General features: G+C 36.4%; 1 protein-coding gene across 1 annotated transcript in view; it reads left to right on the forward strand.

Annotated features, from left to right (window-relative positions):
* The first annotated feature begins 459 nt into the window (after positions 1 to 459).
* Positions 460 to 15506, forward strand: part of NCKAP1 (NCK associated protein 1) — a 101068-nt gene continuing 86021 nt past the window's right edge. Inside the window, 1 exon segment of the mRNA XM_045066440.1 lies at positions 460 to 778. Within this exon segment, the coding sequence (XP_044922375.1) occupies positions 671 to 778 (108 nt within the window). The 5' untranslated portion in view covers positions 460 to 670.

Below are 15506 nucleotides of genomic sequence, written 5' to 3' on the forward strand. Positions count from 1 at the left end.
GCCAACTTTTGGGAACTTGTAGGAGAGGCGTGGGGGCCGAAGAGGGACGAGCATGGAAAAGCGACCTCACTCGCTCCTGGTTTAGGACTCCCCTGCCGGGATCCCGCGCAGTGGGCGTTCAGGGTCGGGTCTGGGGCGGGAGTCAGGTCTCAAGCGGCCGCAGCCGCAGCAGCGGCCAGGCCGGGAGGGGCGACTAGGGCCCCCCCGGCGCAGTTCCCCGTCCGGCCTCGCGGGGGCGCCGGCGCGGCGGATCAGGTGACCGAGCGCTCGTCCGGGGCTGCGGGAAGCTGCCTCGTTCTCAGCCGCCGGAGACGCCGCCGCCGCCGCCGCCACACCTAGTGGAGGAGCCGGGGAAGGCGGCTCGGTGGGGGCTGGGGCGGAGAGCGCCGGGGGTGGGGACGGAAGGGCGGCGGGCGGAAGGCAGGGGGCTGACGGGGCGCGGGCGGCTGCGGGGGAAGGGACCCCGAGGCGTCTGCCGAGGCTCGCTCGGTCACTCGCGCGGGATTGAGGCGCAAGGGTCATGGGCGCTCTCCCCTGAGACGGAGGTCGCGGGGGGGGGGGGAAGAGGCCCGAGAGAGGTTGACGCGGAGGCCGCGGGCCGGTGACTGGGCGCAAGGCGGCCGGCGGCGGCAGCGGCGGCGGCGGCACCACCAGCACCACGACTACCACCATGTCGCGCTCCGTGCTGCAGCCCAGTCAGCAGAAGCTGGCGGAGAAGCTCACCATCCTCAACGACCGGGGCGTCGGCATGCTGACTCGTCTCTACAACATCAAAAAGGTGCGCACGGGCCGACGAGGCCGCGGCGGGGGCGACGGGCGGGCGGAGGAAGGACGGGCGGCGGGGGAGAACGGGGGTGGGGGCAGCGGGCGGCGCCCACGGCAGAAATCACGGCCATGCCGAGTCAGGCCCGGCCCGGGGTCGCCGAGATGCGTCGCGGCCTAATGCGGAGTCCCGGCGCCTCGCCCCGCGACTGGCGGGCCGGCCGGAGGCCGAGAGAAGCCATTTCCCCGCTCCCAGCGTTGGGATCTGGCGGGGCCGGCGCAGGGTGCGGGGCGCCTCTGTCGCCCCCTCCTCTGCGCCCCCGCCCCCGGAACGGGGTCAACAGGAAAGGGAGGGGGTGGAGGGTAGGCAAGATGGGGGCGGGGAGAGCATAGGAAAAACTTGGGTGTTCATAACTGAGGCTGAATGGTGGGAATCTGGCGGAGATGGTAGCAATTTTTGGCCAATTTTTTGGTGTGTGTATGTGGGAAGGGGATTGTTCATCAGGGTGAACCCCGCATCTCCTCCGCTTGCCACTTTATTTTAGATAGCTAAATAATAGTCGTTTGAGAGCATGCTGACAATTTGGAATTATTTCATTTTGAGGGTGGAGAGGAGGGGGAGGTGAGGGTGGAACCAGTTTTCTTCTGAGATACTTCTGGGCTGTGAGTCACTAGAACAGGAATAACAGCCTTCTCTCCCATCCGTCTTTACACCTCCTCATCTTAGTTTTTCCAGCCTTGTCTAATAGTACCTAAGCACATTTCTTAAAGTTCTGTGTCGGTACGAAATGAAAACTGTAAATATGTTGCTATTATTACTGGTTTATAACATATAAGGAAAATTTGTAGTTGTAGCGAATAGGCCCGTTGAAAGTCTTTAAATGGCTTCAGCAGATTAAGAAATGGAAGGCTGAGTTGGAGTTAAGAGAAATAGATGTAAAAGATAGAATAAATATTAATTCCTCCTAAGAGAAAACAAACCAAAATTTTTTTTTCCTTTTAAGGCAGGGTTAGTAAGTTTCAAAGAACTTGGTTAAGAGAACATTAAAGAGATTTTTGGGTACAGTCTACGTTCTTTGAGTTTCCAATGTGTATTTGATGTCATGTCTTCATAACTATTTTTGTTGGCTTTTTAGTAAATCATGAATATTTCCTTTAGCTTAACCATAGTCGAATTGTGTGTAAATTAGGGCTGCTGAAGAAATAATATGTATGTTTTTTGAAGTCCATATAATGAGGTTCAAGTATAAAACTGATTTATTCCAACAATTTGATGTAGATATTGTAATTTTAAAGAAGACTGTCCTGACTTAATATTGATAAGTTTTTTATAAGGATGGTTTATGTTGCTGTTGCTTACCTGGATGCAAGATTAGTTTGCCTCTAAACACAGTAAAATCTGGAGAGTATCTGCAACATGTCTGTTCAGTTTGTTACATCTTATGTGGCAGGAACTCAGTATCATTACAAAGAAGCCCTCTGCATTTACCAAAGAGCCTTGGTTATAAATTTATGTGGTTGCAAAGAATTTAATTTTGGTACTACTACTTACAGGTTGTATCGACCTAAACTTTTTTGTGAGATTATGCTTCAACAAACATTGAAATTCGTTCCTATATGAACTTTGTCCAAAAAAACGAGCAAGGCAAGCAGTACTAAAAATTACTAGACCTGTGGTATTGTGGTTAAAGGAAATGGTTATGATGGTTTTCAGAAGAGGAAGTGAGAGTAACATCAAAAGTGATTTGGGTATTTGGGCACAATACCTTTTTAACCTTGCATTTAAACATTTTTATGGTATAAATACAACCAAACTTTATTCCACTTTCATAAAGTACATAAGGTTAAATTTTATTCATTTCAACTCTTACAATTTCAGTTCAATGCCTTAAAAGCATTATTTTTTCACTTCCTGTTTTGAGAAACTTCAGGCTCTTGTATTACTGAGCTAGTGAAATTTAGAATGAGTTGAATGTGATTATTAAATCCAAGTGTCAGATATTTTGAGTTACTGAAAAGTTATATTGCAGCACCTTATTGATAAATATTTTGTCCACCTTGCTTGATTGTGAGTTCCCTCTGGGCAGAGAGAGTGTTACTCATTTTTGAATTACTAGTACTTACGGTCTTACCTGGTCCACGAAGTTTTCAGTTAAGTCACAATTGAATGGATAAATACACAATGTATGTTATAAGTATATATTTAACATATTATGTGTGTGCATAATCTTGCTCTAGTTTTAATAATAGCTTTTGGTTTGCTCTCCTTGTGTAATTTTGCATACAAATGCATCAGATAGATTTTGAATCTTTTAGCCTATAGAGTTGTCTATAAGACTGGCATATCTTCCTGGCTGGCTAGGGATTGAAACATTTGTTCAAAAATCTTGCCAAAAAAAGTGAGTAAGATTTGTTCACCATGTGTTTATAAGGTTCATGCAGTCTGCATTTTTATAACAGTATGAGCTACCTAATCTTTTCAATCCCAATCTCTTAAAATCCTCAAGAAAACAACAACAACAATAAAAACCCCCAAAACCCCCAAAAACCAAAACCCTTCCACTACATAATACATGTCTATCAATTAGTTATCGCATTTTTATTAACTCATGTGTGCATTATATTGTTAGATTCAATTACTCTGTTTCAGTTGAAAGTCTGCATGGGAATATAATGAGCATACACCATGAAAATACTTAAGTGACCTGAGTAAAATAACTTCATAAGTTGCTGGAATCAAAAATAATATGCTTTGGTGCTTATAACAGGAATGTAACATGATTATTGAAATCGTTTTGCTTTTTTAAAAAAAATTCATCAGTTGAAAAATTTTTGAATCTTAATATGTACAGATTTCGGAAATTTTAAGGAACTTATAGACTAATCAGGGATGTGAAAACACATGAAGGAGGATTTTAGGGAAAAGACGTGAACGTGGTAGGTAGTTTTACATTTAAGTTTATTTCTTGAATCCTTAAAAATTGAAAACATGTCTTTTTCCAGACCTGATAATACTGCTCACTTATATGTTGATTTTTAACATTTTCCAAGCTCCTTTTATATCTGTTACTGTGGCATGGCAGGCAGTGTGGTTGTGAAAGTGGAGTACTAGGCCAGGATTTGGGAGACCTTCGTTACAGTCTTCAGTCTGTCACTGAGTTTTGTAACATTGGGAGGTGTCTTGACTTCTCTGAACTTCATTTTTTACTCTTTCTGTAAAGCAGGGGAAAATTAACTGTAAAAGAAATGCTAAAGTCCATTCCAGCTCTGATTATCTTATCTTTACAAGTAGTAGTCATAGCCCATTTTAAACAATAACTGAATTCAGTATACTTTTCTATAAAATAGAGATGGTAATCCATTCTCTGCCTACATCACAGGATTATTCATGAAGATAAAAGACAACAATGTGAAAATAGTTTAAAACCTCTGTGAATGTAAGGTAGTATTTATTTAGGAGTCTCAGCAACTTTTTTTGTCAACATTTGTTTTTTCGAAATTTTACTGCTATTAGCAAACATATTCACAAATACCAAAACATTTTTGCTGAGTTCAGAAATACATCTATTTTGTTTCTTGTTTCCTTTCCTTTCTTACCTGTCATCAACATGAACTTGATAATTCTGTACCAAAAAGGTCTCAGTTAATACTTGCATAATTTTGTTACATTATTGCCTTAATTCTAAAGGACAGAAAAGAAGAGCCACCTAGCTATTGCAAACTTTTTTTTGAATGGCATCTGTTTGCAGATTTCAAAGCACTTTCACTTGTTTAAAAATTTTTTTCTTATTAGAGGCTTTTTAAAAAAATAGTCTTTCCTCATAATTTTGGATATATTTATTCTATGAGGAAAAATGGGTAGAATAGCAGTGTCTTTAGCTGGTATCTGTATATTTAATGGAGAAAAAAAAGGGTGCATGGGAAGGGTGTAATGTAAGACAAAGGGAGGGGAATCAGCTTTAGTTTTCTTTTTCACTGTTACGTTTATCTTTATTTAGGGTGTTATTTTCTCTGTTCCTTAATCAGGAGCAGAAATGTGCTCCAAAGATTGGTTTGTAGCAAATTGTAGACTAATAATTATTATTAGTATGAGATTCCCCCCCACCATCCCCTGCAGTGGGGTTTCATTATTAAGAGCCTTAAACATGATAAGAAGGAAACATCTCTCCATAAAAATCTGAATTAAATAATATATATTATTTATTTAAACAAATCCTATCATGTCCATTTGTAACTTTATTTTTCAGGAAAGCTGCTTGTAAAAATGAGGATTTGATAATTTTTTTTCTTGTTACATTGGATGGTAGGCTGAGGAGATAAAGATCACTGAAAAATACTTAGGAAAAAATTATTTTTATTTTTTCAAGTGGCAGTGATAGATTATTCTTTGTGGGCTAGTTAAGTAAATACTAAGCATTTTTTTTTAAATCTTTTTTTTTTTTTTTTTAAGATTTTATTTATTTATCAGAGAGAGAGAGGGGGAGAGAGAGAGAGCACAGGCAGACAGAATGGCAGGCAGAGGCAGAGGGAGAAGCAGGCTCCCTGCTGAGCAAGGAGCCTGACGTGGGACTTGATCCCAGGACGCTGGGAACATGACCTGAGCCGAAGGCAGCTGCTTAACCAACTGAGCCACCCAGGTGTCCCAATACTAAGCATTTTTAATGATTACAAGAAGAATACATGTTTATTATCAGAAACTCAAACATAAGATATTTGTGTCACTTCAGAAATTCTTTGCCTGCCCTTCTCCCACTTTTAAAAATAAGCCTTATACTTACACCCTTTTCTGTACCAATGCTAACATATGTGCATGCATATTTTATTATATTTTGATTAAATTAGACTCTTCACAAAAATAAAATTGAAGCAGCATGGTGCAGTTTACATATAAATGAAATTAGGGTCCTTAATCTATTGCTTGTAAACTTACACTGTAAGAAAGTGTTAAAGGAACGAACATACTTAGCTAGCTATATCCAATATGTAAAAAATGAAGAAGCCCAGATGAGAAAGTATGTCAGGGTCGAAAGTTCTTGTTCTTACTGCTTGGGATAATTAAGAATCTACTCCATATTTTTGTTTGATAATTTCCTAGGGATTGTTCTTATTAAGTTAAGTTATAGCAGTAATTTTGGGTCAGTTCCGGTAGTTGTACACTTTATATGTTATTAGAACTAAAAAGTTTCATCTCTTTATTGGCCAGTAAAAATAATGTGTAATGAAATTAATGCTAGCTGCCATTTTATTGAGACTTTACTGTATGCTGTTTGTAGTCTTTAAATTTGTCCTTAGGTGTATGTTGTACTTATTTATAGTTAAAGCAGTTGACTTTGGAGAGGTTAAATAATTTACCCAATTCCCTTTTTTTCAAAGTTTTTTTATTTATGTTTTAGTAATCTCTACAACCGATGTGGGACTCTGACTCATGATCCTCAGATCAAGAGTTGCGTGCTTCTCCGACTGAGCCAGCCAGGTGCCCCTTCGCACTTCTTATTTTAAAGAAAATAAGAATTTAGATTAGTGACTTTTTTTTTTAATTAAACCATAAGTATGGTTTCTGATTTAATTATTTTTGCCATTAGATTTATAGTGATTATTGACATTTTTGTGGTAGATAGAATTAGATTTTGGACACACAGTAACCTTAAAGAGATATGCAGTTATATTACAGAAATAATTTTTATTTTTACTGTAGATTAGTTTTGTATGAACTTCCTATGGATTTGTATGAAAAGATCACTGAGATCATACTCTCAGTGTACCAGAATTATTATTGTTTTAAAAAAAGATTTTATTTGAAAGAAAGAGTGCAGTGGGCATAGGGAGAGGGAGAGAGAGTCTTAAGCATACTCTGTGTTCAGCATGGTGCCCATGTAGTGCTGGATTTCATGACCCGAGCTGAAACCAAGATCTGGCCACTTAATTGACTGTACCACCCATGTGCCTGCCCAGAGTGATTGTTAATGGAGACTCCTGTTTAGCTTCGTAATGTATTAAAATGAGAAATAGTTTAGAATTAGGAGTTTTAAAATTCAATTTATTGAAAATCTTTTGGAGAAATATGTTTTTTTTATTAGCTTTTCAAGTTCTGTGCATTTTTTCTTTGTGATTATTTCTAAAATTTAGTCTCTGCTATTAAAATATAAAAATTGGAAGGACTAACCATAAAAATAATACTAAAGAAATCGGGAATTTTGTTTTAAATTGGGGGAAGAGTATGAAGCAGAAAGGAGAAGTGTAAACTGAAAGAAACAATGAAGTACCATTTGTCTTTCCTAATGTTAAGAACACATGCAATCATTTCCCTACTTGAAGGTATATTTTGTTCCAAATTGAACTTGGATTTTTTTTTTTTTAATTTTTAGAAGGAGTGATTATGCAGGATGCGGGGAAGATGGGAGGGACACAGGGAGAGAGAGAATTTTAAGCAGGCTCCTCACCCAGTATAGAGCCCTACAAAGATTTAATTCTTTGAGAGAGAGAGCAAGAGTGAGTGAATTTGGGGAGGGGCAAAGGGAGGAAGAGAGAATCTTAAGTAGGCTCCCCATTGAGTGAGGAGCCCAACCTAGGGCTCTATCCCAGACCCTGAGACCATGACCTGAGCTGAAATCAAGAGTGGGATGATTAACTGACTGAACCACCCTGGGGCTCCTAAATTTGGAATTTCTAATGTTCTTTTTCATTTTAAATTTTACATAAAGTTAAATGGTAACATTCTCATACTGAAAATTTGTAACATGAAATATAAGAAATATAGTTAATAAAGTACACCGGTAAGTTTGTTTCTTTCTGTCTTGGGGAGAAATTAGTAATTAGTAAATTAGTAGTACTGTTTTCTATTCTCAAAATGTGGGTTTTGTTGTTGTTGGCTGTTTTAACGATTGCCTTTATCAGTAAATGTAGTAAAATCTTTTGATCCTTTTAGGAATTTGCAGTACTATAATTAAACTTTGGTGGATTTTTTTTTTTTTTTTTTACTTAATCTGACAGTGCCTGGGTAATAATTTCTTAAAATAATATCATATTGCAGTGTTTTACTTAAATAAGTTAACAAACTTCATAAGCTCTTGAATTGCTAATTTGTAAGTAGGCTTGTACATGTGCCAGTTTCAAAGAAATTTCTTGTTTTAAGTAAAAGTCTGGGAAAATACTTTCTTATTGCATAGTTAATTATTTTAGATACTTGACAGTAATAAAACTGCATTTTAGAAAGTATTTTATAAATCGTATGAACTTTTCTTTTAGTTCCAGATTTTGAGGGTTTTTTTATTCATTCATTTGCTTTGCATTTACTGAATGTCTTCATAGACACTGGGGAGACAGATAAATTAAGATGCAGTCTCCAATGCCAAGAAATTCACATTTTAGTAGGTTGAGAGATTTAGAGGTATTTACCTAAAATGTGTTGTGTAAGTGTGCTTATGAGAGTCTTGAGAAGGGCAGTGAAGATTCCATTCTGGGGAAGAAGAGATACTGACCTTTGTGCTTGATTTTGAAGTATGAATAGAAACTTCAGGTAGGCAGTGACAAGGTGTAGTCGATCATTATTAGGATTCCAGAACTTTTGTTCAGCAGAATATATAGAGATGTAAAATATATAAAGTTATAAAAACCCTAGTAATGTCTAATGCCCTCCTTGCTGACATATGGCCTCTAAACTTCTCTTTTGTTTTTCATTCTTGTAATTTATTCTGTGGCTTGAGAGAGCTAGATTCTGATAAAGCTCTGATACTGTCTTTTAAACTTTGGACAAGTTATTTAATTTTTCTTGGTTATAGTTTCTTTATAAGTTGAGGAGACCAGTCTTTTTTAGCCAGGGATACACAATATAATTATTTTAAAAGGTTTTTAAAAATATATCTGTATCTTGACATAAACCTGCTAAGAAAAAGCCCCTGAAATGATTCTGATGTTAAGAACCATTGAAATAAGTAAAATGTAAGTTTTAGAGCCCCACAAAGATTTAATTCTTTGAGAGAGAGAGCAAGAGTGATTTCTTTCTCAGGCAGTTACTCACAATAGTGATACAATTTTGTTTTTTTGGGGTAATACTAAATTTCTGGTATATTGGGCTGCATGTAGACTTTTTACTAGCAAAATCATCTACAGAGTACTTATTCTCAGCTTCTGTTACACTCTAAGCTGTATATTTTTGTTTCCTAAGCCATGTTAATCTTTTTGATACTAAGTCTTGAAATTTTTATAGATATTCCAGTTCTACTGTGTCTGTAGAGTACTCTTTAGTTAACCTTAGAAGGTTGAGTGAGTTAATTCATCTGAAGTGCTAGTGCAGTGCCTGACACAGAGTAAGAAATGAGTAAGTTTAGGCTATTGGTATTAAATCTGTTTCTGGGGCATGAATCAAAGTAGACAATAAGTTCATTTTTCCCCCCTGTTAAATCCAGCTCAGTACCCCCTCTGGGAAACATATCAACTTTTCCTTTTTTACTTTCTGACATTATAGTTTGATATCTATTTACTGCTAGTACAAAATAAGTATTTTTTAAAAAAGATTTTATTTATTTATTTGACAACAAAGATCACAAGTAGGCAGAGAGGCAGGCAGAGAGAGAGGAGGAGGCAGGTTTCCTGCTGAGCAGAGAGCCCGATGCGGGGCTCGATTCCAGGACCCTGGGATCATGACCTGAGCCAAAGGCAGAGGCTTTAACCCACTTAGCCACCCAGGTGCCCCCAAAATAAGTATTTTTATTACAGGAGTGTGTTCTTCAGTGGGCCTTTATGTATTTATTTATTTTTAAAGATTTTACTTATTTATTTGACAGACAAAGATCATAAGTAGGCAGAGAGGCAGACAGAGAGAGAGGAGGAAGCAGGCTTCCCGCTGAGCAGAGAGCCGGATGTGGGGCTTTGGTGGGGCTGGATCCCAGGACCCTGGCATCCTGACCTGAGCCAAAGGCAGAGGCTTTAATCCACTGAGCCACCCAGACACCCTGTCAGTGGGTTTTTAAAGAACAGATTGACTGATTGATTGATTGATTGATTTATAAAATAAAGTGGAGCCCAGCATGAGGCTCGAACTCACGACCCTGAGATCAATACCTGAGCTTAGATTAAGAGTCAGATGCTTAATTGCCTGAGCTGCCCAGAGGCCCCAAGAGCAGTTTTTTTAAAACAGTAAAAATGTGGTCACATATAATACTTGGGAAAAAAAACCTATAGAATACCTTTTTTTTTTTTTTGTAAATTGAGCTGTTTCTCTATATTGCAAGCTGAAAAATGTTTAAAACCTGTAGTGAAATACACTTCTTCTTGTGAAATGAATAATAATTAGTAACTCATTTGAATCACTAAGATTTTTTAAAAAATGAATTTTGAAATATCTAATGCATTGAAATATTTAAGTTTGTGGTTTTCCCAGAATTTGTGCTTGGAAAGCAATAACCTTAAATTGGCTCCAAGTAACAGGTAATTATTGATAAATTTGCATTAATTTTAAAGCATTTCCAATAATTCCAGTATATTTTCTATGAAGCCTCTTAATCTAAATTTTAGCAGTGAATTGCTTTTTTTTCCCCACATATCCAAGCTTGAGGGGAAGTTCAAAGCACACTAGTTGGCCAAAATATAGGTGACACATACAAAAAAACAAAATAATTGAAAACAAAACCACTAATATGAGACTTAAGTCTTGTTTTGCTCTTGATAGATTTTCCAGTATTTATTGAAACTTCATTGTATTACTTTTGTTTTTGAAATTACACAATAAAAGAATGATAGCTAAATTATTTTCTGTAGTCCATGATTTTAGGTGATGTCCGTCTATAGGCATTAATGTCAGTTAATTTCCTTGAAGACTCTAGGGAGAATCTTGGTCCTGATATGCTTTTTTTTTTTTTTTTTTAAAGATTTTATTTATTTATTTGACAGAGATTACAAGTAGGCAAGAGAGGCAGGCAAAGAGAGAGGTGGGGAAGCAGACTCTCCGCCAAACAGAGAACCCGATGCAGGGCTGGATCCCGGGACCTTGGGATCATGACCTGAGCGGAAGGTGGAGGCTTTAACCCACTGAGCCACCCAGGAGCTCTGGTCCCGGTATGCTTTTAAATTTGCAAAACACGCTTTAAGATCTATGGTTTTTCTTATTTATTGAGTAAAAATTAACTTCCTGTTTAAAAATTAACTTCCTGTTTCTAGCATAAATTGGTCACATTTTGCATTTTTCTCTTTTTCCCTGACATATTCAGATAGGGCTAGTTTTTTGTACTTTCACAAATAGCATTCTCACTCTGAACTCTGGGATTTTGTTCATGTTTTTTCATTTACGTTACTGTATCTAAAAAATTGGTTTGCTCTGCAGTATTTTGGCAAAAGAATGTGTTTTATTGCTGAGTTAGACTAGGACTTAAAAAACAAAACTGATGAAACTAAGCAGATTTTTCCTTTGATAGTAATTACTCCAGTGAAAGTTTTGAGCATTGAGGTGTTGAAAGAATGGAACTATTTTTTTTAACTGTTTTTCTGTGCATATATTTTTAGATAAGCATTTTTAGTGCTTTGTAATCTTTAGGTGCTCACAGCTAAACCTTGAGCAAGTCACTTAATTTTTCTGACGCTCCTTTCCTCTCTGTTGAGAGATGCTTTAGGCAGTTTCAAAAGCATAGATGTTTTTACGCACAACAGGTGCTTGTAAATGTTCTTTTCACTCCCCACTCTTGGGTCTTTTTTTCTTTTTCTTGATTGTTGCTTAATCTCTTATGAAAGATTGAGGATTATTTCTGTATTTGATTTTTGTAACATCATGTTAAGTTTTTGGAAAAATATGTAGCATTAGCCATGTAAAATTAATCTGTGTTATGTAATTGGTTTGAGGAAAGGACTTGGGGGAAAGGGTTTTGGTGGTAGATTGGCAGAAAAATTTGTTTTGCAGTTGAAATCACACAAAGTCTGGTGTTGAGGTTTCTGGTCACAGATATTTATTTTGTGGCCTGAATGAAATATTGTGTGGTTTTCTAAAACATCTCTGTTCTTTATTTTTGGTAATAATATTATATTTATATTTTGTGAAAAAAAATGAATTTGGAGATGTTGGCTGATAATACTGAGCTAGAATTGGTTAAATGGAAAATTTTACTTTAATAATTGGGAACTCACTATAGATATTCATGTGTTTTAAGAAATTTTATTTTAAAAAATGGAAGATTGTTCAAATAAAAATCTGAACAATCTACCCTGGGGAGTAGGTAGTATTACTTACTTTTATGAGTTAGAGAACTGAGGTTCGGAGATTAAACTGCTTGCCGGGATATGGGCTGAGCTCCTTGACTCAGATTTCTTAATTATTATATTTAAGTATTCCCTTTAACATTAGTACAATTTCATCTTCTACATTAAATAGTCATAACTTTGTTGAATTTAAAGACAAGTAGAATATTCATAGAAAATAAAGTTGCAATTGTGAGAACTGGAAATTTAAGTACATAAATATTTAAATTTCCTTTATATCTTCTGGAACTCTAAATTACAGTGTTTTTTGCATTATGAAAGCATGCTGAGTCAAGATAAAGTAAAATACATGGTTTTAGGGTTGTGGGTTTTTTTTTAAGTTCTGTGGCTCAAATTATTTACTTTTTGTCTAGTGATACAGCTCTTAGCCAATTATGCAAAAAAGCTTTTTTTTTTTTTTTGATAAGGCTGTAAGGTTCAGTTATTTAGGTACAATTTTGCCTTGTACTCACCTTTTCTTTTCCTCTTTTTCTTTTTTGGTGTTGGGGAGGTAGAAGTATTTAAAAGTTTTGTTTGATTTAGGCCTTTTGGTAAGCCTTTCTGACACATAATAGTCTAAAATTTGTTAATAACTAACTATATTAGTATATGTTTTCTTTTTTTTTTTTAAGATTTTATTTATTTATTTGACAGAGATATCATAAGTGGGCAGAGAGGGCAGGCAGAGAGAGGGGGGAAGCAGGCTCCCTGCTGAGCAGAGAGCCTAAGCAGGGTTTCCATCTCAGGACCCTGAGATCATGACCTGAGCCAAAGGCAAGAGGCTCAACCCACTGAGCCACCCAGGTGCCCCTTCGTTGTTTTCTTAAATGTGGCACTTCAAAGGGTGATACTTTTGAGAGTGAGAGATTAATTTTGTATAATATAATAGTTACAGGAGAATGAAGTAGAGTTTCAGATGTACCAACTGCAGACAATGTTTTTGAAATATATGTTGTTATTTTATGATTTCTTTGTCCTGTGTCCTGAAACTCTTATGCTTTGAGTGATGTTGGAGAAGAATATTAATTTTTATTAAATGAGAGTATCTGGTTAGTTGGATTTTTTTAAAATTTTGTTTATTTGACAGAGATTACAAATAGGCAGAGAGGCAGGCAGAGAGAGAGAGAGAGAGAGAGAGAAAGGGAGGAGGAAGCAGGCTCCCTGCTGAGCAAAGAGCCTGATGTGGGGCTTGATCCCAGGACCCTGGGATCATGACCTGAGCTAAAGACAGAGGCTTTAATCCACTAAGCCACCCAGATGCCCCTAGTTAGTTGGAATTTTGCTATACTGCTTTGGTATAGGAGGAAACCCTTTTTAACTGAATTATTATGTATGGCTTTTTGTCAGATGTTAATTACTTAGATGTTAGTTTTTAGTCAACTCGTTTTTTTCTTTTTTTCTTGTACTTTTTCTTTTTTGCGTGAGTGTTTCTTACACGGTATTTCTGTTGATATTAAGTAAATAAATCAAGCAGGTTGACCAGAAAAAATGAAATAGGGGCTAGTACTTCTATATAGTATCTATGAGCCATGTATGTTTTATTGGCATTTTTGAATGCTCATGGTATTCCAAATATCTATGTTAACTGCACAAGCACATGCATGCACACAAGTAATGGGCCTGAAAACTTATTAGGGTAAATTGCAATTATTATCAACCAATTTAACGGATGGAAAAACTGAGGCAAAGAGGAGTAAAATCACTTACTTGCTTATGGTTAGGCAGTTAAAAAGTGATGGAGTTAGGATATGAACATGGGAGAGCCTATCTTAGAACTCATGTTCTTAACTAGGAGGCTAAACTCTATCAGTACAACGTATTTGGCATTTAGAGAACAAATGAAGGAAATGTGTGATTGGAAAAGGGAATTGTGGTCATTATTTTATATACTATGATAAAGACTATTTTGCAGTTATTCTTATGAGACTTTTACTTGGGTAATTATAATTATTGAGGCTGTTATTGACAACAGCTCGCATTTTTAGAGCATTTTAGAACACGCATATGGTAGCCCTTCTGTTAAATACTGTACATGGTTTATCTGTCTCTTTTCTAATCCTCATAATGACCCTCTGAGGTAAGTACTAAGTTCCCCATTTAAACATGTAGAAACAGACTAGGAGATAATTTGTAGTATATTAAAGGTCCTGTGGATCATAAGTGGTGACGATTGAAACCCAGTAAGTCTTATTCTAGAGTCTGTTCTGCCTCCCAGGATAGTATGTTTAGATATGGCTCATTGAGCAATGTGGAAAAAGGTAAATCAATTCCACAAAAAGATTATACAACCACTTATTTTTCCATTGAAACGAAATTTCATTCTTTATGTTTTCAGTGTAAGAAAGAATTCCTCGTATATATACATGCATCTATATATATGAGAATACATGAATGTTAGTTTTCAGATATTTGATTAAATTCTTACACAGTAAAATTTGTGATCATGGGAAATGCATATGGTATTCTATCATATTTTCATTATTCAGTAGTCACGAATAATGTTAGAATGGATAGCTAAATTTTTAAATATTAGAATATGGAAGATAAAACATAACATTAAGAAACTGAATGTAATACTGAATAAATACTCAAGTGGAAAAAAAACTGTAATAAAAAATAAAAAACTGAAGGTTATTTGGAATCACTAAGATTTGCACCACCTCAGGCATATTTAGGGAACTTGATTTTCATTGTATCATTGGTGTAAGGAAATGTTAATCTGTAGCTATTTATATTTGCACAAATTCTTAGTATGTGGTTCTTAGTTATTCTTATTATATATAGTAGACTATTTTTTGGGAAGTGAATTAATTGGCTAATTAGTTTATGAGAAATCATATTTTAAACAAATGATAGTCTACTCTGATGAAAAGGCAGATGTATTTTAGTATTTACCATGTTGAAATGGAATTTGCATAGTTGTTTTGTGTCAATCTGGTTAAGGATTATGAAGTTCTAAATTTCTTAGGTTAATTTTATCTACCTATGTTTGAACAATAAGAGAATTCTTACTGCATTCCTATTTCCATTTGGAAAATAACAGGAATGTTTGCATTGATTTTTATACTTTGATTTGGAAGGGAGTTAGGTGATATTTGAAAGTAGTTTCAATTTGAGCTGAAGTACAAAAGTCATCCAATAACAATTTATTTTTATTCTTGGCTACTGTTTCTTTTTAAGGTATGTAAAATTTCACTGACGGTTTTGCTCCTATTTTTATAGTTGCATGTAGTCTTCATTTTCCTTCTAGTATTATTTAAAGTTTATTTAGAAAGAGCACCAAGAAACTGACATGGTTGTACACTTACACAGTAGTATTTAAATATATATGAATAGTATAAACTCTATAAATCTATTGTATACTAAACTCGCTACTTAGAATACCTTTAAATTGTAGCACCATATAGTTCTAATCTTGTTTTGTTATTCATAGTCTGCAGTGCATAAGTTCTCTACTGAAACTACTGAAACGTATATCATAGTTTGACAATCATTGTTTACACGTAATTTTCTCTCTTTTT

Source organism: Mustela putorius, unplaced genomic scaffold (assembly GCF_011764305.1).
Source record: "Mustela putorius furo isolate JIRA1106 unplaced genomic scaffold, ASM1176430v1.1 tig00003867_pilon_pilon_pilon, whole genome shotgun sequence".
Classification (NCBI taxonomy): domain Eukaryota; kingdom Metazoa; phylum Chordata; class Mammalia; order Carnivora; family Mustelidae; genus Mustela; species Mustela putorius.